This window comes from Drosophila takahashii, chromosome 2L, assembly GCF_030179915.1.
Source record: "Drosophila takahashii strain IR98-3 E-12201 chromosome 2L, DtakHiC1v2, whole genome shotgun sequence".
NCBI lineage: Eukaryota > Metazoa > Arthropoda > Insecta > Diptera > Drosophilidae > Drosophila > Drosophila takahashii.
Window position 1 is genome coordinate 20,635,142 of NC_091678.1, and position 22,800 is coordinate 20,657,941.

Here is a 22,800-nt window from a genome sequence, read left to right on the forward strand (position 1 = left end):
CTAAATTGGTATACGCTTGGTAAAGAGATTTGAAATTTATCCTTTAATTACATACATACAATTGTACGCCCGCTATACAAAAAATTATATATTTACATACCTTTGAATATTTGGAAAAAGGCTTAACCTCTTATCCGCTTGAAAATCACGTCCATCACTCACGAATTTTTTCACAACTGACGCTCGGGGATCAGAGAAGTCGGTAGCCGGGTAGGCCCTTCGTCCCACTTCGTTTTTCTTGTCGTTAACATTCGGCAGCCGAAGGAAGTCAATGGCTACTTTCCTATATTCTAGGGTCATTTCATTCATATATTCAAAGGTGATTTTGTCCTAAAATACGTACAAAAATGTTTTGGCTGCGACGGCAAAACAGACATATGAGATTTTCATTTTTCTATTTTTAAGAAAAATTCTTTCTTGAATTTTTTCCATCAAGAAAGGTTTTCTGTATTCAAAAGCCAATTTTCTAATAACAAGAAATTTTTTTTCTATTTTTCGATTCAATGGCGAGATTTCCAAAATTTAGAAATTAATTTTTATGAGTGTAGTTTGGTCCTGGTGCCTTACAATGTTCAAAATAATAAAACGCAATTAATTTATTTAAAAACAAAATAATTTTATTGTGGTTTAATGGAAATAGAAATTCTTACAATACAATTGTTGTTGCTGGTTTGTTGGTTGGTTTAATATTAATGTTACACAACATTTTTTAAATGTTAATTAATACCATATTTTAATATAATAATAATTTCATGTTTTTTTTTTCATTTTTTAATTACTTCGAAAATTGTGGCCCCTAAGCATTAAAAAGACTTCCATTTGTTTCTATTATCATTTTCAATTTCTCGCTGTTGATTTTGCTATTGGAATTTTGAGTAGAGTTCAAAATCTGTTATATCAAATTCAAATAGGTGTTCCCGAACTCGTCACTTTAGCAAATTGCAGCTTTTAATAAATTATTATGATTTTATCTTTGTTTTACGATTTTCCACATGTATAAAAATATTTATATATAATTTACGCAAGTACTTTTGGTTTTCTCTTACACATTACATTAATGAGTTTTTATCTTGGGTTTGCCTTATTTTTTATATATAAGTATATATATATAAAATGCGCATACAGTTGGAATCTTAGTTAATAATAATAGTTAATGAGTTAATAACGTTCACATTCAATTACATCGTATTCGATTTAGTTACGATAATGATTACATTTTAATTTCTTTTTTCTGTTGCTTGTTCTTCACGAATTCAAATTTAATACAAAAAAACAGTTGGTAGTAATTAAAAATATAGAAGATTCAAGTTAAATGCGTATTTGGTTTCGTTTTTCTCAAGAAAATTGCCATGGTTTATGGATTTATTACATTTAATTGTGCTCGACTTGTGGGTAAGATGGTTGAGTATTGAATGACTGATTGATTGAATGGTTGCGTGACTGACTGTGTGAGTATTATGCAGGGTGTCTGAGGAGCTGAGCTGAGCTGATCCTGGCAGTAAGTTAAGTCAGTTACAAACTGAAACTAAGTTGTAAGTGTTCTGTACTGTGGTTAAATCTTTGTATGCATATTAGAAACAGTATATAGCATATAGTATGCATTTGGTGGGCGTGTATATATTTTTTATTTTCCTTTTCATTTCAACGCAAAAAGTTAACAATTTCCTCGTTCGAAACAGCTGAGAATGGCCTGCCTGACAAAGTCTACATGTAATATAGATTTATATATATATATGTATTTATAGAATAAAAATGCCAACCCTCAATGATATACATTATTTGCTTGTCAGTCCATATTTTCCACATTTTCTTGTCCTTTACTTTAACATTTTTTTGGTTTTAGTTTCCTTTGTATTTCTTAATTGTAAAACAAAATTTGAGCGAAATATACGAGTTGTAACTGAACGTACAGTGTAAACAATTAACCATAATGAAAACATATTACTTTAGCTGATAAAATGTTTTATTTTCATATGACTATATAGTATATGAAAGCCATTTAAGAAACACCCTGTATACAGTATACAATTGTTATTTTTATTTTTAAATTCAACTTGGCTTTAGCAGAGAAATTCAAATTGCGGGAGACAATAAAATCAATCCTTACACAGAAAATATATAAATCGTTAGCGTAAACATAATATATATGTGTATATAAAGAAAACTTAATTATAACGACATTTAACATTAAATTGGTGTTCGTTTCTTTTATATTTTGTTTCTTTTTATAAATTAATTATTATAAAAATACATATATGTATGCATGATGACTAGATGATGATTCCATGATCGGCTTAGTTTCACTATATAGCGTTATAAATATTAAAATCTATATTGAATGCGTGATTATGAGTAAGATGAGCTAACATTTATGCATATTTCAATGATTTAGCAACGTTGATTCATGTCTGTGTGTATTTGTTTGTGTGCGGTTCGACCGTAGAGACTCATTTCCACTAATTGCAAATATATTAATATTTATATAATTTTTTGAGTCCCAAAATTGATTTAAAATAATTGCGTAACGTAAACTTGTCCATACATTGCCATCAAAATGAATGCGATACATTCATTTTACATCTCCTTTTCTTTAATAACAAATTTAACATAACACAATTTAATGGGGAATGTTTGGTTATTAAAAATATTTTTTATCTCTTTCAAATGAAATGTTGCTGTATTCTGTCTGCCAAGTAGCTCTTGTTGTTGTCATTGATGTTGCTGTGCAATTTGTGCAATACTGTAAGAAATAAAATAAAAAATTAAATAAATACAAAATAATATTTAAATATTAGTTTAATCATTGGCGAAAACTCGTATTTTCAATAATAGTAAATTATACTTTTTTTGGAATGCAGTTTAAAATATTTCAAGTATTTGAAACATTTATTTGCGCCTTTATAAATTAATTTTTAAACTCTTGAAATCATGTAACTATACAAAATGTGATAAAGAGAAAAAAAAGTTGAAACTTCCTATTTAGTTATTGCATTATACATTGCCCATTTGGTTCTCATTTAAAGTTAGATTAACTTTTGCCTTAAAATGATCGACTTAAAAAATTATTTTTTTTTGTTTACTTTTTGCTTGTTTTTGTTTTATTTTTAGTGTTAGTTTTCAATATGTTGCTTTGCTTTAAAAATTACAAAAATGCTTGGGATATGAATGTGTTTTTTTTACTTTTTATTTTTGATAATCTTCAATAGGAAGAATAAGCAGCTAACAACAAACAGTTAATATGCCTTATATTTTGTATACGCATTATAATTATAGATTATATTCACGGATGTATATATATAAATATTTTATTTTGCAGCTAGAAAAATTAGCGAAAATATTCATTTTCCTTGTTCTTCTTGTTTGTCTTGCGCGTTTAGAGTTTCAAAGAGTGAAAATCAGTTTTTAGCTTAAAGTCAGTTTAGTTTTAATTTCTCAGTTTAAACAAGTGCATAGGGAGAAAAAAAGCGGAAACGGAAAAATCTGTTCAGAAAAATTCCCTAAACGAGTCTTATGTTCATTTTATTTCACAAGAGGTTTTACATTTTTTTTAGTTTCACGTTTACGTTTTCGAAGCAGTCTAAGATTTTGTTGTTTTTGAGTGTTAAAAAACTGTTGAGTTCACTACTTAGTGGTTGGTTTTCTTGCCTTTAAACACACACATAAATATATTTTTTTTTATAATCGTAGATATATAAGTATGTAGCGTTAAGTAGCCTAATGTGTAAAATGTATTACAGATGGAGAGGCCCAGGACTATATCCAGGGCTTCAACTTCAACTTGATTTGTTTTATATAGTAGCAACATTATAAATATAAATATTCATATATATTATGTATATGTGTATAATTTGTTGTGTAAATCTTTTTCAATTCGTGTATAAAATCAGTCATAGTTAATTATTTGTTTGGTATTTATCATTTATGTTAGTTGTGGTTTGGATTGCTACTTGAATGTTCGGTGAAGTTTTTAACCAAGCGTTAAAAATGTCTATATAAATTATTTTTAGAATGAATTGATCTTGTTCCTCAATTTCTAATCTATTTAATAATATTTATAGCCTAATTCTAATGAGAAAAAAGGAAAATCAAAAGGGGAATGAACCGATCCTTAGACGTTACTTTACGCTGAGTGACATACAAATTACAGACATTCAAACAGACACTACTCAAGCATGCATATTAAATATATTTTATTTCTCATATTTTCTTTATTATTCTGTTAAAACATTTGACGGACTATAAGAATTAAAATCCTACTTATTGAAAAGGTCCAGCCACGAAGGCAAAACGATTTCGAATCCGTTTGAAAGGTTAACTCTGATCTGATATCGTTTTGCATTGGATGCTGGCCGAAAAATAGACACACACACTTTATGATTATTCAGTTAGCTGCATATATCTATATGTTATATCCATAATAATTTAGTGGTTCAAGCATTTTGTTTAGAGCTTTCATTATGCATAATCTAATAATACTTAAAAACACTTCTACGAAGCCAGTTTGAATTTTAATTACTTTTTGGATTTGGTTTTCATTCATAATAGTTCGCTGCTATTTTGCCTTTCCTCTTTTGTTTTCCAATCCGATTTTGCCGCCGATCTTCTAGAACTTGTACAAAATTTAAATTCCATACAAATATGCTCAACAATGCCGACAAATGACTTTGATTTTGTTCCTTTCCTTAATAACATTTATCAAAAATATAAACTACAATTAAAATGATTTTTTAGATATGACATACAAACACCAATATGCTTGTATTTATATATCCTAACATCAAGGTCTGTTCTGTGTAACTTGTGCCTGACAGTCTCTTAACCAACCCCAAAAAGAGAGAGACCGATCCGTAGATGGATCGATCTCGATTCGATTTCGCTTCGATTCCGTTCAACATTCATAGAGAGCTCCTAACAATCACAAAAAATAATAGTAGCAATAATATGATTAATAGATGTTATGTGGTGTCCCTTTCCACACCAGCATGCATTGCCATTTATTAAACAACACTTACACTTAGCACTACTCAAAATGTCTTAATGGTTTTTGACTTCCTAAATGGTTTACATTTTCACGACTGGTGGAGTTACTTTTCTTTTGAATTTCCTTTCAGAATTTTCCTTACTTTTTTGGCGTTTTTCTTTGGGTGACTCGAGACTTTGCCCCAAAAAAACTAATCACAAATGGCGACACACGCAAAATGCCCAACTACATATACTATATCGGCAATGTTAACATACATAAATCGGTTTACAAGATACCAAAGCAAGTGTCAAGGCCATTGACGCCTTTGTTTGGTTATTTAGAGGGTTAGAGCACAGTTAATTGGCGGTATAAATCGTTTACATATCGATCTGGAATATCGGAAATAAAACTGCTAATATAGTTAGTTTTGATAGCTCACTGTGCTATAGTTGCACATTATATCTTATAAGTATATATAAATATTTCTTGTTGTTCATTTTTCCGCTAGGGTTGTATTGTTGCTCCTTAACCGATGTTCAAATATATAGAAATATATTTATTTAAAAAACTCTATCGGTTTTCCATTTTTTGTTGTTGCACAGTCTATTAGATTCTCAATTCATCAATTTTTTATCAACATACATTCACATTTATATCCATAAAGATTAAATAGTTTACCACTACTATAGATAGATGTCAAGGTCGGAGAAAGGGAAAAAAGGGTCAAGGGGAAGCAGGAAGGTCAGCATCGGGGGGTTAACAACATCGCATCTGTTCAAACCAAAATACAAATCTAAAAGTGCTAAGAAAATAAAAGAAAATAATCAAAACAAATAAATAATAAATAAAGCAAACAGTTGGTTGGTTTTTTTTATCAGAATATGTATAAAAATCTTTAATTGTTTTTCAGTTGGTTTTTGTGGCATTTGTTGATTTGTGTATTTGTGTAGGCTTCTACAACATTTTTGTAGAGCAAAGTTTGCTTGTCTATTGTGTAGTTATTTTATTTTTATCATACTTGTTGTGTCCCACGTTGTGTGTTTGTAGTTCGTTTGTAGCATAACATTTAAAAATGTAATAATAATAATAATAGTTGATAAACATAAAAACAAATTTATGCAAGCACAAAATACAAATAAAGGTCCTTGTCAGAAACAGTTTGTGCTAAAATGCTAATAATAAATACAATTAAATAGTATGCATTAGGCCATAATAAATACCATTAATTAGCAGTTTCTTTTGTGTTTTTTAACAATTTTTATATAAAATTTTTAACAGTTTTTGTATGTTTTTTTTTGCGTTTTTTGGTTGTCAAGTAAAAAGTGTTTCTCACACAGAAAACGTACAATACTTTTGTTTAAACCCTTCATCGTTATTACAGCTACCATTACATCGATACATCATATTCAATACAATAAGTCAATTAAAGTCAATTAAGTTTACAACAAGAAAGAACTAAAAAATATATTTTCGTATATTTAATAATCTCACTTAAGTAAATACACGCAAAACATAATTAATTAAAGAATAATTCAAATAATAAATCAAACCAAATCAAAAATTACACAAAGCAAAGCGTTTTTTCAAAACAAACAAGGAGGAAACTATTATAGTTAAATACTACGGTTTTTAATACAATAATGTAAAATAATATTCAAGAAATCTAATACCTGCTTATATGTGGGTGTGTTAATAGGGGACGACATGGGTTTTAAGGGGCGGGGTTCGCGACGCGTTCCAAGCAAAACCAACAAAAATAGTTATTACTTTTAAAATTACAAAATAAACATTTTTTAAATGCTGTTCCTGTTAATGTTGCGTTTGTAGTCTCAAAAAGTTTTATATTCTTGCCTTAAATATATTTTAAATATTCACTTTAAACATCTAACTTTTTCAACTAACCCTTAAAGAACACTTTCGTTAGGTATGCAATCATCAAAATAAATGCTTTTAATAAAATCATTGCAAGCTAAAAAGTCCATGTGCATACAGTGGGTAACAGGAAAAGACATTATGAATCCAACAAATTGTTTGGGCAACTTATTAGATCATAATCTCAGTGTATTCTGTATCGCACTGTATTGGCTCCATATTTAATACCTATTACTCTCGAAGAAGAAAAAATGATTGGTCTGGCTTGGCTTGGCATGTTTTTCCTTCTGTTTTCTTCTTTATAACTATTAAATTATTTGAGATTTGTTTGTTTTACTCTTTTAAGTGTTTATCATATATTAATTTATAAATACATATGCGTATGTGGGGGACCATAGACACACATTTAATTGTATAATTATAATAGTTATAAATGTTTTAAGTCTTCTGCGCTGATAGCCAACTTTTTGTTAAACGTTACTTCTTTCTTTAGATCTATGCACACGCTCAAGATAATTCGGGTTCGTTCTCGTAATTGCCACTAACTTTGAGGCCAGCATCAAAACCATTCGGATGATGTACATAAATATCGCGTTGTTTTTATTTGATATTCACATTTTAATATTTATTTAAATTCAATTTGACAACAAATAATTTTTTGCGTATAATATAGTAATATAGTTTTAAGCAAAACAACAAATTCGTCCAAGTTGCTTTCAAACAAAGAAATTATTTTAAAAAATAAATGCCTAAGCAAAAAATAGTTCAACAATTAAGAACAAAAATTTCAACTATTTTCAGTGCGTTCAGTTGGTTTTGTTTAATATTAAGAAACGGCAAAGGTTTTTTTGTCTGCATTATTATTAGGGTTAATCCATCTTTTCTTTCTCCTGTCGTGGTACAATAAAACAATGAAAAACATAAAAACTAAGCGAGTATAAAAATTTGTGAATTGTTTGTGTCGCGGTTCGGTTTTGGGTTCGGTTGATTTCGTACAAAAGTAGCAAACATGTCTTAGAAGATAATTAATTAATGTATACATATAAATAATCAGTAATCAATAAGTGGTATAATCAAAAATAATTTATAAACGTAAAAAACAGTTATATAATATATAATGTATCAAATGTTTATGCAATCAAAAATAATAATAACAAACAATTTGCGCAATCATATATCTAAGAATTACAATCAAATATTAATTAATTAATGCTCGATACGTGGCTAACTCTTCTTTTCGACATTGTGTAAGCGGTTACTTGTTAAATTTATTTAATATTAACTTCTTTTTTTGTTATTTTTTCTCATATTTTTTTCTTTGCAGTCAGCAACGAACATAAAAAAGTGGAGGGATTTCTTCTGGTATTTTATATAGTTAAAAAAGTGTCATTTCTTTTGTTTTGTTTGTTGTTGTCTGGTGCGCTTTTAATCGACAGCCAAAACGAATGAGAGACTTGCACGCGAGAGAGGAGGGGGTTTGAAGTGAGAAGTGTGCAAAAAGATATAGAGAGGCGGCGGCACTAACCGATTTGAACATGAACATGAATACACATTATATATATTTATCATAAACAAATACACACAAAATAAAAACTAAGCTTAACAGTGTAAATATATATATAAAAAAAATAAAACAAAATTCAACAATAATTTAAAAGATAATAAAAATTATTCCAACAGTGTGCGTGTGTGTTATTACATAGCGAGCAAAGTCTAAGGCTATGAGAGATGACAGATCGGGGGAGATAAGAGATAAGGGGCTTATAGATTTCGATTGCGATTTCGATTTCGTTTCCGATTTTGTAGATTTAGAATTAGAGCTGGAGAGACCGCGCAAGTCAGACTATTGAGAACTTAGCTTAGAGCAGTAGTAGTGAGAGCCGGACCACAGATCCTCCTCCTTTCCGGACTCCCATCCATGGAGTGTGTGTGTCTGTCTGTGTGTTTACATACCCACTGGCGCCAGTTGGACATAGCGATAAATGTAGAGCCGGTAGTCCTTGCTGGCCAGCACCACACTGCCGTCGTCCATGAGCGCCACATCGAAGCACTGGGCGTGCTTCACCTTCGACTCGAGCGCCGAGATCAGCTGCCCGTCCTGCGTGAAGATCGTCAGATTGAAGTTGTTGTGGTTATCGGCGATGAGGATCTCCCCGTTCGAGTTGATCCCGACGCCAATGGGGTAGTTGGTTATGCCCTCGCCGCCAATCTGCCGCAGATACTGTCCCTCGTAGTTGAACACCTTGACGCAGTGCGCCCGATTGTCGCTGATGAAGATCTCCTGCTTGTCGTTGACCACCACGCCATTGGGGAACTCCAGGTGCTTGGAGCACCCAAACTTGTGCAGCACATTGCCGTTCTGATCGAAGATGATCACCCGCATCACCTTGCACTCCACCACAATGATTCGTCCCTTGTTGTCCACGGTCACGCCGCGCGGATGCTGCAGTATGGTGGCCCCAAACTTCCTCACAAACTGCCCGTACTGATTGTAGATCTGGATTTGGTGTGTGGGCGAGCGTTCGGTGACGATGATATCGCCGGAATTGCGCACCACGGCCACACGATTCGGGTAGAGCAGCTGCGAGTCACGCTTGCCGCACTCGCCAAACTGGAACTTGAAGCGACCCTCCTTGTCGAAGATCTGGATGCGATGGTTGTTCGTATCGGCCACAATGATGTCGTTCTGGGCATTCACAGCCACACCGCTGGGCTCCGTGAACTGTCCCTCCATAACGCCGAACTCGCCAAACTTGCAGTGGTAGATCATCTTCTGTCGCTTGATCTGCGACTTGGGCGGATAGATGGTGGCCGAGAGCAGTTTGTTGGTCAGGTCGAGCAGCGATTCCGAGCTCACGGTACTACCGCCAGCTCCGCCGGCGCTCACAACGGCTCCTCCTCCCACAGACGACAGGCTGGCAAAGGCATCGGCCACGGCAGAGCTACTGGCTCCTCCGCTGGTCACGGACGAAAAGAGATTATCGCTGCCGCCGTTGCTCCACTTTTCATACGGATTGTAATGGGCCACGGTACTGGCCGCCGATCCATTGCTACCGCCGTAGGCTCCTCCTCTCTTCGGCATCAGTTCACCGAAATGCTGCTCCACTGCCAAAGCGCTGCGATCACGTCCGCTTAACAGAAGACCTCCGTTGCTAAAGGATCCATTTCCATTCGTGCTGCTGTCCAACAAACTGGCACCGCTTAAGCCAAGACCCAAGCCATGAAGCGACGATTGCGCCTGCAGCTGCTGCTGATGATGTCCGCCAGTCTGGTGATGATTGTGGTGGCCATGATGATGCGACTGCTGCTGGTGGTGGTGACCATGGTGCCCGCTGCCCGCACTGCTTGCGCTACTGTTGCTGGCGCTCTGCGTGGGTCGGGCAATCGGTGGCTGCTTTCCGTGACCATTGCTGGTCAGGCTGAGACCAGCATGTCCACCGTCCGAGGTGCTGGCACGAATGTAGCCAAAGGTGTTGCGCACGCCGGCCTGAATCGACTGATAGTTGGACATGAACTCCATCTCGAAGGGCAGCTGCATCTCCTGGATGCCCGTCTGCAGCTGCTGCTCCAGGGATTTACGCAGGAGCAGGGCCTCGGCCAGCAGGGAGGATGGCGGAGCTGGACTCCGTTCCACCGCCTCACAGGTGGCCAGTCCCTTGTCGATCAAGTCACGCGAGCGCTGCTGCCACGAACTATTGCTGTTCACCTTGGCCGAGTACAGGGTCTCCAGTTCCTTCAGCAGCTCCGTCTTGCGTTCGTCCAGCATGGAGGCGAAGAACTGGTGCGTCTCGTTCAGCTCGTTGTGCGCCTTCTGGTACTGCAGCTTCACCTTGGTGAGATTCTGGTCAGAGTTACCGGCAATGCCGACAATCTCGCCAATCTTGCCGCGCATATCGGCGAGCAGCGTCTGCAGAGCAGTCTCATTGGCCGTGGGTGCCGCCGTCGTCAATCCGGGAGACTGCACGTTCTCCAGCTCGTGGAGACCTGTGGAGTGCTCCAATACAATGCACTCCTTGCACACGAGAATGCAGCAGGTGCGGCAACTGAACTTGAGCAGCTCCTGCTTGTGTCGCGGGCAGAAGAGTTGCCTCTGCTGCTGCTGCTGCTGCTGCTGCTGTGGGTGCAATGATCCGTAAATGCTCTCCTCTCGCTGCTGCTGCTCCTGGGAATTTGCCTGGGCGGCGGCGGCCAGCACAATCTTTGAGAGCTGCGACATGGGCTGCGCCGGCAGCAATTGCTGCTGCTGCTGTTGCTGTTGCTGCGAGTCAAGCTGTTGCTGCTGCTGCTGCAGCATCATGGTCAGCGAACTGGCGTACTTAAATTCATTCGAAGCCGGATTGTTGCTGGGCGAACCCACGGACAGCGGGGTGCCACTTGTGCTCGCCTCGAAACCCTTGATCAAGCACACATTGTGCCCGTTGAAGCAGTGCATAAACTCGTGGGCAGTCACACAATTGGCGCACAGATAGCTCTGGCAATCGAAGCACTTGGCCACCGCATCACTGCACTTGCTCTTGCAGGCCGTGCAACGTGGCGGTGATCCATTGGCGGACGTGTTGCTCGAGGAGCTGTTGCTGCTGCTGCTGCCGCCGTTGCTGTTTCCCTTGCCCGCGCCGACGACCAGACTGCTGATGCCCGAGTTGCTGTTCGAGCCCTGTAGATTGCTGCCAATGACTCCGGGTCCATTGCTGCTGCTGGCCACATTGTTGGCGCTGATCACACTGCTGCTGGTACTGCCGCAACCGCTGAGGCCGCTGGTCGAGGAGCTGGACGATGACGAAGACGAGGATGAGGACGATGAGGACGAGGACGACGAGCAGGAGGAGGAGCTGGCCGAGGAGCTGGACGAGACCGAGGCCGAGATGGGATGATGGCCATTGATCACCGTCACCTCGGAACGCGACTTGACACTGCTGCCGCCCGTGTACTCGTCACTGCAGATGGCCGAATCGCTGGCCGGTGGCGAAGAGCCGCTCAACGTGAGCGGGGAGTCTGATAGATAGCCGGCGTGTTCGTACGATTCAATCGAGTTTGCCCCGCCCCGCATCGAGTCCAGAGATGGTGTCGGTGAGGACGCCATCTTTGTGGTGTAATTGCCGTCGGTGGCTCCGTTTACCTTTAGGAGTAACAGCTATAAAGAGAAAGAGTAAATGGATTTTAGATTCGGTTTTACAAAATTTGTAGATATTTATTTATTTTAATCTACTTTTAAAGGCGATTTTACTATCCTTACATCACAAAAGGTGAATAATCTCGGCTTTCATTTACCTAAACCACCGCATTTATATTTTTCTCCGACCCTCTGTCAATTTCTCCCCCCAAATCGACTGACCCATGAGTCACCTGCGGTCCTTGTCTTCTATCCTCATGAGTCAGCAGCTCCTCCACTTGAACCCAAATGTTTGGCATTTCCATGGCCCCCAAAACAAACAAATATGCCACACCCCACGAATGGCCGCCTTTCCTTAGTCATCCCCTTTGTTATCATAATTTGTAGTTAATTGCCTCCTTCCCCACTCGCCTGTCCCGTTCCGTCTAATCCCCTTAAGCGCGACAGCTGTGAATCGTGTTTTATTAAACATCTTCGAAGACAGTTGAAAGGTATGTTTTTTCCCCCTAGCATTACTATTTCTACCCCCATCCCCGCGACAGAATCGAATCAAACTAGGAAACACGCCCCCACGGAATGCTTTTAAACACAATTCCAATTTCTTACGGCAGAGTGGAGAAGCGAAGCTAAAAGTGAAGCTGTACGGCGGGATGAAAGGACTTCGACCGGTAGAGAAATCCCCTGCCCTTCCATTTCTACGACTACCCCCTAACCTTTATCCTTCGTTCGGTGACGGACACAAATGCAATAAACGCACGCACAGACAGAAGGACACCCCGTAATAATAATTTTACTTCCCCTTTTTGCTGCCTTCGCGGTTCGTTGCCTTCGAGAAGAAACAGGAGGAGTTGGGTGAAATAGCAATGGCCAAAGCAGCAAAAATAATCGGGGAGTTTCAAACAAAACCCCCCTCGCAGAAAAGTAAACAAAAAAAAAAAAAGGAAAACTGGGAGCCCCGGAGAAACTTCTCTAGATTTCCAGAGCAGGCGAAACTTCCGTCAACAAGAAAATCAACGTAAAAGGCAATTCAAGTGAAAGCCAAGAGAGCCAGCGAAACGAAACGAAACTCAAAATCAACCCCGAAAAATGCGCCCAAGGGGGGAAAATGTTGTATGCCAAGGGGATGGGAAAAGGGACTGCAACTGTCTAGACTGGATGTACATTTATCATGCACACACACCCAAGCGAAATGCCGTTCACAGTGCTCCCTAGAAAATCCTTTCTAATTGCACAAACATTCTTATTTTCGTTGTGAAGGAAACTAATTTGGTATTCCTAACCATGTTTATTGGGTTGTCTAAAATATTATTCAAACTATGATGAATTCGGAAATGATATGCATTCCAGTATACAAAGCACATTTGGACTAATCTTTTTTTTTACATTTGACTGTAATGTGCACATTTTTAAGGGGTACTGAAACTTTTTCATATCAGTTTATTTATTGTAATCTTGACTTACATATTTTAAAAACAAAAATAATAATGAAGAAGTTACAAATTGATTCCTTGAGTTTTAACAATTTTTGTAGAATTACATTTTTTTACAAAAAAATATTTTTAACTCGCCTAATCTTAATTGCTGTACCCACTACAGGCTATTGTAATCCCTGATAAATACCAATATCTACCGGTGATATTCCCAACAAAGTGAACACAGTGGAACAAAAAACAAAAACATACATAAAACTCATTAAATGGAGATAAGCCGACTTACCTTTACTGCTTTGTTGTTGTATTTTGTTGTAGAATTTTCTATATATTCCAGTTACGTTTCCTGGTTTGTTGTAGTTGCTGTCGTTGTTGCTTCTTGTTGCTAGTTGCTGTTTCCTTCTCGCTCGTTCTCACTACGCAGTCTATATATTAAATTGCGTGGGATGGTTGCCGATGTTGTTGTTGTTTTGGTTGTTGCAGTAACAAGTTGAAACAAATTTGTGTAGCATACTTTCAAGTGCTGTCAGTTAATTGCGTCGCGCGCACAAAAAAGGCTGCAATGGAAAGAGAGCACAACATTATTATTAGAAAGGATATTGCGAGTGCAAGGTTAATGGAGTTTTTTGTTTATTACAATGACGTCGTCGTCGTCGTGCGCGGTGTTTTTTCCCGGCAAGGACACTGCAAACTTAAGTAAAGGTAAAATGTTCGCTATTTATATGTACAAATTGCGTGTGACGTGAATGCGACGCGGCTCCCTGCAAAACTAACTCTGCGCATAATGCAGCGACCCGGGTAAAGCTCAGGTCCCCGAAAAAGCAGCGACGCCGGCCGAAGCAGCGCCGACGACAGCGGCTGAGAGCGGCAAATGTCCTGGGGATTTTCCTGCTCCGAAAACAACAACTACACAAGTTGCAGCAGTGCAATGCAATGATATACCACCAGTCTGTGATTTTTTTTGTCTGTCATTTAACCAACAAACTACTAGAAAGACAGGGGAAAAGACTAGGGGAAAATCCGGGAAAAATCAATACATCCTATTTACATTTACAAAGAGAGCGACGACAAAAAAGCGACGAGAGCCCAGAAGAGCGCTCTTTTTGCCGAACTGTTGAATGCCGGCTGCAAAAGCAACAATACAACTGCACATCACCACCCGCCGTTTGCCTATGTTTTAGCCACCCCTAAAACAATATGGCGGCCACTCACCCACAACAAATAAATGGGAAAAAGGAAACCTCCCACCCAGAATGAGCAACAATTTTCTACGTCAAAAAACATTTTTTTTTTGCGGGCGCTACAGGTTGCGTGAGAGAACTAAAGAGAGAAATGAGAGGGAGTAGTAGTCGGGAAAGAGAGTATTAAGGAGAGAGAACGAACCAAAACAGGAAGCGATAAACGATAACTACACTGAACAAAAAACAATCACAATTAATTTCATTATGGATATTTAAAATTATTTGAGGTATTTTTAAATTGGTTTTTAGAATTTCCTGCATTTTTAACACACTTAATCTATCGAATTTAGAATGTGATATAGGAAATCTAAAAATGTATCTTATAATATGACATTAAATTTTTCCTGTGTACTCTGTGCGCATGTTTTTTCCCCAATTTGGGCAACGACCGCATCCAAAAGCAATAAAAACAAAATGTTCTCTCATGCTGTCTCTGTTTATCTCTCTCGTGCTCTCTCCATTTCTCTGTTTTATGTTGCCGCGGAACTTTCGAGAGGAAGAGAAGAGACAACTATGCTAGAAATGACGTTGCAGCAGCATCATCGCATTCACATCTCATCAACATAACTGCATAGCGAAAATTTCTGTATACCGGTAGATACGGCAGAAGACAGCAGGGGGCGGGAGCGGAAGAAACGAGCGGAAAAATAACCAGACGACAGGCACATAAATCCGCACACATCCATACACACCAGCACATGCGAGGAAATACAGATTTACACGTGTAAAATAGCGGCATGTTTTTTTTTTGCAACATTACCAACTGTTGCAAATCGGGGAAAATGAGAGAGGGCGAAAAAGAAGAAGCGGAGATCTTCAAAAGGTATCGATCACTCACTCACTTTAGCACTTTCCGCTCACACCTGGCACGCACACAAACACTTGTCCGTAGAGAAATAAACCTGACTCATAAATTTACCACCGGCAATTTCAACAAATTAGTTAATAAACACAAGAATAGCACCAAAACGTCACCGTTCAAAGGGGAAACCTGATTTGTTGTACATAGAATCTAAAATACCCTATCTATTTTGCTCGAATCTTTTTGACAAATAATTTAAACTATATATTGTGTTTGATGATAATAAAAATTTGTTGTTTGTTTTACAAAATGCGGATGTAATAGACAATAGCTAATTATAATTATTGGTTACTCATAAAGTGTGTTTATATTTCCCATTAAACCCTTAAATCTACATAAGAGAGGATGACTTCTAAAATAAAGTACCACTGACTACAGTAAAATAATCTTTAAAGATAACTTAAAGCCTTTAGTAATACAACAATGAATAGAAAAAATGTTATACCCTGAGTTAGAGCATTAAAAACCATAATTAAGCATTGCTAGGCAGGGGGGCTGAGGAGGGGTTGATAATAATTGTCTATCGATTAGATTAGCAAATTTCGGAGATAGTTGACGGAACGCAGGCGGAAGGAAGAGTGTTAATGTGGTTCGGGCCAAATCAAACTGACAGTTGGATTGTATATCATGACAAGATTAATATCATTTCGGGCCACAGGCCCATCAGAAGAATTGTATGGTCTCCACTTTTCGAGAAGAGGGTGTGCGGCTCAATGTCTGTGCCATATGTTTTACTTGGCATTATTTTCGGGGGGTGGAAGGAGGGGTGTACGAACAAATTCCAGACTGCTTGTAAAAGTGTTTAAAAATAGAGCGGGCTAATAATCAGAAATGCGAGTGCAGTGCACTGAGGGCGTGCCCAAACCCCCCATCCCCATCCCCAATTCCCCTTCCTCCATAATTAAGCACAAAACAGAAGAAGAATCGAGGGAGGGTGGAAGAAAGAACCAGAAGAATAACAAGAACAAGAAAGGGAGCAAAGCAAAGCGGAGCAGAAGAACCGAACCGACTTGGTTACCCCATGTGAGAAGTGGAACAAACTGCGCACAGGCATTACTAATGCAAAACAATTTGTACAAGATTATAAATTTCATGGCTCAGGAGAAGTGGAAAGAAAACAAAACAAGGCATTTCGTTGTGCTGATGACGATGATTATGGAAGAAATAATGATGAAGAACAAGAGCGGACAGCACCAAGTTCAAGCCAAATCTAGATGGTGTGTGGGAGAGAAAAGAAACGAGTGCTACCTGTACATCAAATACAGTCGAGCCTCCCTAGCTCAAACATCAAACCAGTTATGGATGCTTCGAGATCCATTCCTCAAATGCCTTTAACCAGTTAAGTTAGAATGTTTTGATTTTGCTGTACTCAAAGTCTAATTTAAATCGCGTATCCCTAAGTAGGTTTATTTAAATTTAATTTATAAATTATTTTTATTACTAAAATTATAATTTTGACAACTAGTTCTACAGTTCTAAAAGACGTTAATCGAAAGATTTATTCAAATAAGTTCCACTGTAATTCCGCAAAAAATCATAAAGAACCGACAACAAAAAGAATGGGTCGGGGGAGGGGAAGCAGGGCGTACGTTCTGGTTGTGCAGCAAAATAAACAAGGCTGTGTTCAACTTCCATGCATTCCCCTGCGGAATGTTTTTGGGGTTGCAACTGCAGCAGAGAGTTCAATGGTACCAAAAGCGGCAATAGCAGCAACAAAAACAAAAGCAATTACCATGACACATACACCCACAGACAGTGGTGGTCAAAATATTGGGCACTTCTTAAATCTTACTATAATTCAATTAGCTCTATAAATATGCATGTTTAAAGTCAAAATATGTAGATAGAGGAACCCGTTTATTTAGCTTTATAATTATGTATTTGCATAAGCATTTTCAAATCGTGCTACTGTGTATAAATTAGTGTTTTGTCGCCTCTTTGTTTTACGATTTGCTATTATATCCATAATTTCGAATGTTTTTTTCCAGCGATTAAAACACCAATAAACTGTTTTAGTGCTATTATTTTGACCGCAGCTATATGCAGAGGATACAGACACATTCAACTGCAGCGAAAAATAAAAGAGAAGCCCAGCACAAAGAGCAAGTCATAAAACAGAACAAAGAAAACTACCTTTACCTGCCTGGCACACACACACACACACACACAGATTCACGAGTTCTTCTAAGCGAGACAAAAACAAAAATGCTGGCAGTTGGCAGATAAAATATCCGTCCCGATCCCAATTCCAATCCTCATCCCATAGCAACCATCCCATTCGCATCCTCAATTTCATCGCAAAGGCACCGCCAACATCACGACCGCTGCCCCTTGGTTCGATGCAAATTACAGATACAGTAGATATTGGCGAAGAGCAACTGCGTGGATTCTAAAGATATGATCTGTATTGCCATTGATATTATTTTCAACAAAAGTCAATTGCTTTTTTTTATTTCTTTAACTCAATACTGGCGTTAAATGACACAGATATTTATACCCGTTACTCGTAGAGTAAAAGGGTATATTAGATTCGTGCAAAAGTATGTAACAGGTAGAAGGAAGCGTTTCCGACCCTATAAACTATATATATTCTTGATCGGGATCACTAGCCGAGTCGATCTAGCCATGTCCGTCTGTCCGTCTGTCTGTCCGTCTGTCTGTCTGTCTGTCTGTCTGTCTGTCTGTCTGTCTGTCTGTCTGTATGAACGCTGAGATCTCGGAAACTATAAAAGCTAGAAGATTGACATTTTGCATGCAGATTCTAGGAGTTCCTACGCAGCGCAAGTTTGTTTCAAAAGGGTGCCACGCCCCTCTAACGCCCACAATCGCTAATATACGATTTTAAAAATTTCAATATTTTGGAAAAGTAAAAATGCAGTTTTATTGTGTTTATCAATACCTATCGAAATGTAGAAGAAATTTTTTAAAACGAATGGTCCGTTAAAATGTTACGGCGGATCAAAGTTTTTCTCCATCTCTTTCGCACTCCCTTTAGCTGAGTAACGGGTATCTGATAGTCGGGGCACCCGACTATAGCGTTCTCTCTTGTTGTTATAATGAATTCAGAACGTTTTTGAAAAGTTCTTGAACTTAGTAAACCTTTTTTTTTTTGCATTTTACTTATATTTCAATCTTTAATTGTATAATTATTAAGTACTTTATAGTGTATGTAAGTAAAAAAGTAAATTTCCTAGTAAGGTATGTTTATTAATCTATAGACCTTTCAATTTTAAGATAGGTATAACCATTAAACAATTGTAGAAGAATCTTGGCATGACACTCCGAATAATCCCATAATATTTATGGCTAGATATTGGACTGATTAATCGATCTTCACTGTAATCCCCAGAGAAATTCGTCGAATTCTGCGATGCTCACTCCTCCCGCATTTTTTGTAGATTTTTGCCCATTTTTTTCAGACGACGCCAGCTATGCGTCAGCAGCGACGCGACCCCCAAAGCAGCAGCTGCTGCTCAATGAAATTGACTTGACGCATTTTATTGAAGGAGACAATGGGAAAAAACGAAGAGCAACAACAAAATCTGCACAAGGGAGTTTTATTGTTGCCGAGGAGACAAGGAGGAAGAATGAAGGCGAAGAAGAAGAACAGCAGCATCCAATTTAGCAGAGGGTCCCGGTCGGTCGGTCCCGAGATCCCAGACGCTCTTCCTCCTCTCCCTCATATACCGCCGCCTGCCTCTCTCCATTTTCTCCTCGCGGGTCGTTCTCCCACGACCATCGCCTTCTCTTTCCCACTCGCATCAAAGGCCCCGCAGGTCAACGGCGTCGTTGCAGTTCTTGTTCTTTGTTTTCTGTTGTCTCCATTTATTTTTTTTTATTCTGCACAACATTTTTCTTTCTTACTGCGCTTTGTAGTGTCTGTGGTTCGTCGTTAGCTGCTGCTTCGTCCCATGCTCTCCTGCTACTTGTGCAAGAGCGAGCGAGATGCCAAGTGTCTGTGTGTCCTGTACTGTGGTGGTAGGAAATATCGAGACAACCTTGCACAGGTACAGTGTCGGCTGTGAATATTCCGTTCAAAACTCGAGCAAGCTAAAAATGAACTTGCTTTATTTGACAGCAGCTCAAAACAAAGGAAAATCCATTTAAATTAAATCTTAAATATGTAATCTTAAAATAGAAATTCTAAAGTGCGCACTATCTAACAAAAAAAAAAAAGAATGACTAATGCAAAAAATATCTAAAAGTTAAAGCAAAAACCCATTTGAAAATAAAGAAACCTATTTTTGGAAACTAGAACTTCCTATTATAAAGGAAGTTTAACCGTAGATGCACATGCTATCTTCTAGTGCTGCAACACCACATCATCTAATCAAGCGGAACGTGTTCTCGGTTCTCGCCTCGTTCGCGTGTTAACTTTCGATAAATATTTACTATCTGCTTTAACATTTTCAATTAGAGATGTACCAATTTTGGGTTCCCTGCGTTATCTATTACGTGGTGGTGGCGAAGCGACGCTCTCTGATAATGGAAACTCACAAAACACAACGCCAAGCTGGGGAAAACACGAAATTGGTACGGCAAAGAAGAGCTAGCAAAGTCTGGCGGGAACAAACGAGGGAACGACCCCGACCGAGTTCTAGAAAATCTCAGAAAGTAACAAAACAGCACAGGAAATGCATTTTACATAAGACATTGGGTTGCGATGGCGAATCAATTGGAGATGGCCCAAATGGTTGCTGATAAAAGGATCGTGAACATATCTGAATTGTAAATCAGAAAATCTTCAAAACAGCAGTCGGTCCACAGAGATCACTGGGTGAATGATAATGATTTATCGGGGTTGGATGTTTTGAAATTGTATATCTTCTACAACCCAGATTGGTTTTGTTTTTCTTAATACGAACAACCACAAACAATTTAAATTCTTCAGCCGTAGTAAGTACAGCTGTACCTATTTTAAAATCTTGAGTTGAGAAAACGACGATCAATCCGTTGGTCAACATTAGTAAAACACCATATTATTCGTTCATGTTACTAGGAGTACATATTTCGGATTTTAAAATATAATATCTAGCTTTTTCTCTTTCTAATTCCCGCTTCCGACTGCCAACAGCAAACAGCAATCAGTTCGAAATGAAATAAAGCCCAGCGGAGGCAGCTTTTTAATCAGTAAGCGTAGTTTTTAGCTCTGCTGGCGTCACCAAATCGAGCGTGAAACAAGACACATGGAAAATATATGTTATGTTTCGTCTTTCCGTTCTGATCGTATTTATGTTTGTACACCAAATACTGGACGCGCAGACACAACAGAGATAGGAACAAATTTTAAACACGTTTTTTGATTTTTTCTGCTTTTTTGTTGTCTTGTATTTTTGCTTTCGGCGTAAATAAAACAGGCACTCCACACGGACCGGCAGTTTGTATATTAATGAGAAGCCCCAAGCGTGGTTTGCACGTCGATCAGTCTGTCAGTCTACAGTGATTAAATTTAAAGAACATTGCCGTAATAATTTTTGTTTAAAATACACACAGAAACAAGAAAACAAACTCGTGTTTCATTCTTCCGCATCGCGGCGGCAGCAACAAAAACAAAAACAATAACGATATCGACTTCGACAACAAAAACCCATGAACACACAGTCGCCAAGAGTTGAATGTTGGGGAATTGTTTAAACAGTTGGGTCGCGATAAATAGGCTCGACTCTCGGACTTTTTGGACGGGGGAAGGTCGTCGTGCATTGAGTTGAAGGAAGTGCGCACCCCTCTGGGCTTTAAAGGTTGTTAAACCATTTCATCATTATCGGATCTTGTTTGCTTTGGCAATTACAGTGGTTATTGGCCAAGAGAAATTGCGAACAAAGAAAATAAGCATGTTTCGATAAAAAATTAAGGTTCTATGAAAATCCTTTTCAACAAATATTAATTTTACACTTTATGAAATCAAAATGGTGTCGTATTGTTTTTAAAAAGTTTTCGACAAAGTTTCTTATCATATTCTGTTTATCAAACTACATAGAAAATTTAGAAAAAATGTATGAAAAAATGTGAAATAAATATATTTGACTTTACAATGTTCACTTGTTAAAAATACCGTCGGTTTTCAATTTGTGTAGTTTCCAAACACTTTTTTTTCGTAGACAACAAACTGCTGGTCGCGAGTGTAGAAAGCACAGACAGTGGCGCAAAACGAAATAAGAAATGAGATAATAATAACAAAAAGCGTAGAAACGTAAAAAGTTAATGCAAACAACAACAAAGCGCGCGGCCGTTGAAAAGAACAAACACACACACAGATTCACATAAACAGACTCCGAAGGAAGCGAGGAACAGGAGTAGGGGAATAGGCAAGAAAAAATGTTTTGTTGCATTGAAACAAACAGCAACAATGCAAGTGATGCGCCGCCAGAAAGAGATAGACGGCCGAACAAGAAGAAGCGCAGCAGGAAAACGGCAACACCAACACACGCACTCACACCAGACATACACACAGTCGAGCACTCACGTACGCGATTCTAAACAAGTTGATGAACTCTACGGCATCGTTGGAAGAAGAAGACTGAGCAGCAGAACTAAACAATTTGTTCATTATTTTCCTGTTGTTTTTGAACTGCAAATATCTTTTATACTCATTGCGTGGCATACGTACATAGGCTAGGTATGTGTATGTTTCGGTTGCACTTAGATTTACTTATTATTCCACTAGTATTAATACTTTTTATTGCTTTTTTTCGCACAGTTCACACGCACACACTCTCGCAGCAGTAGCAGTAGTATATTCTCTCTGAACGCGACGGGAAGTGAACGCGAGCGAGCGCCAAACTGTTGTTTATCCGGCGAGTGTTAAGAATTGAATGATGAGAATAAACCAGAATATCAAAAAGTAAATCGGGCTTGCTTCTTTGGCGGAACGCGGAACGAGAGAGCTGGCAGAGAGCGAAACCGACTGAGAATGGACCAGCATGGCAAAGAAGAATTTTTACAAGAAGCGGAACGAGGAACGGGAACGAACGGAATCGGAACGAACGAGCCAAGCCGACAAAAGCGGACAACAAAAAACTCACTCAACCAGTTATTGCCAGCGGGAGAGAGACAAAGAACCAGCGAACAAGAGAGAGAGAGAGAGGGTAAGAGAGCGGGAAATCTAGTTTCTGCAGAACGCCAAAGGGAATGGAGTGGCAATTGGAACAGCTATATACACGCACAAACATACAGCGATGAGACTGACCTCTGACAACCTCCTACACTGGCACACGTACATATGTATTGCACGTTCGTATGTACTCGAACAGAACATAAATTGCGCGAGGGAGCAGTGCACTCCAAGTATTCCGGGCTCTGTATGTATATGTATGTTCCCACAT

The 22,800-nt window shown here is 38.3% G+C and overlaps 1 protein-coding gene across 9 annotated transcripts in view; it reads right to left on the reverse strand.

Annotated features, from left to right (window-relative positions):
- Positions 1-595: 595 nt before the first annotated feature.
- brat (brain tumor) overlaps positions 596-22,800 on the reverse strand; it is a 44,224-nt gene continuing 22,019 nt past the window's right edge. For 5 of the 9 annotated variants that reach the window (XM_017159105.3, XM_017159101.3, XM_070214986.1 and 2 more), the window contains 3 exons: positions 13,662-13,932; positions 8,789-11,966; positions 596-2,740 (listed from right to left, as the gene is read on the reverse strand). In XM_017159105.3, the coding sequence (XP_017014594.2) occupies positions 2,661-2,740; positions 8,789-11,915 (3,207 nt within the window). In that variant the 5' untranslated portion in view covers positions 11,916-11,966; positions 13,662-13,932 and the 3' untranslated portion in view covers positions 596-2,660. The other 4 variants (XM_017159103.3, XM_017159104.3, XM_017159106.3 and 1 more) reach the window with 4 other exon arrangements.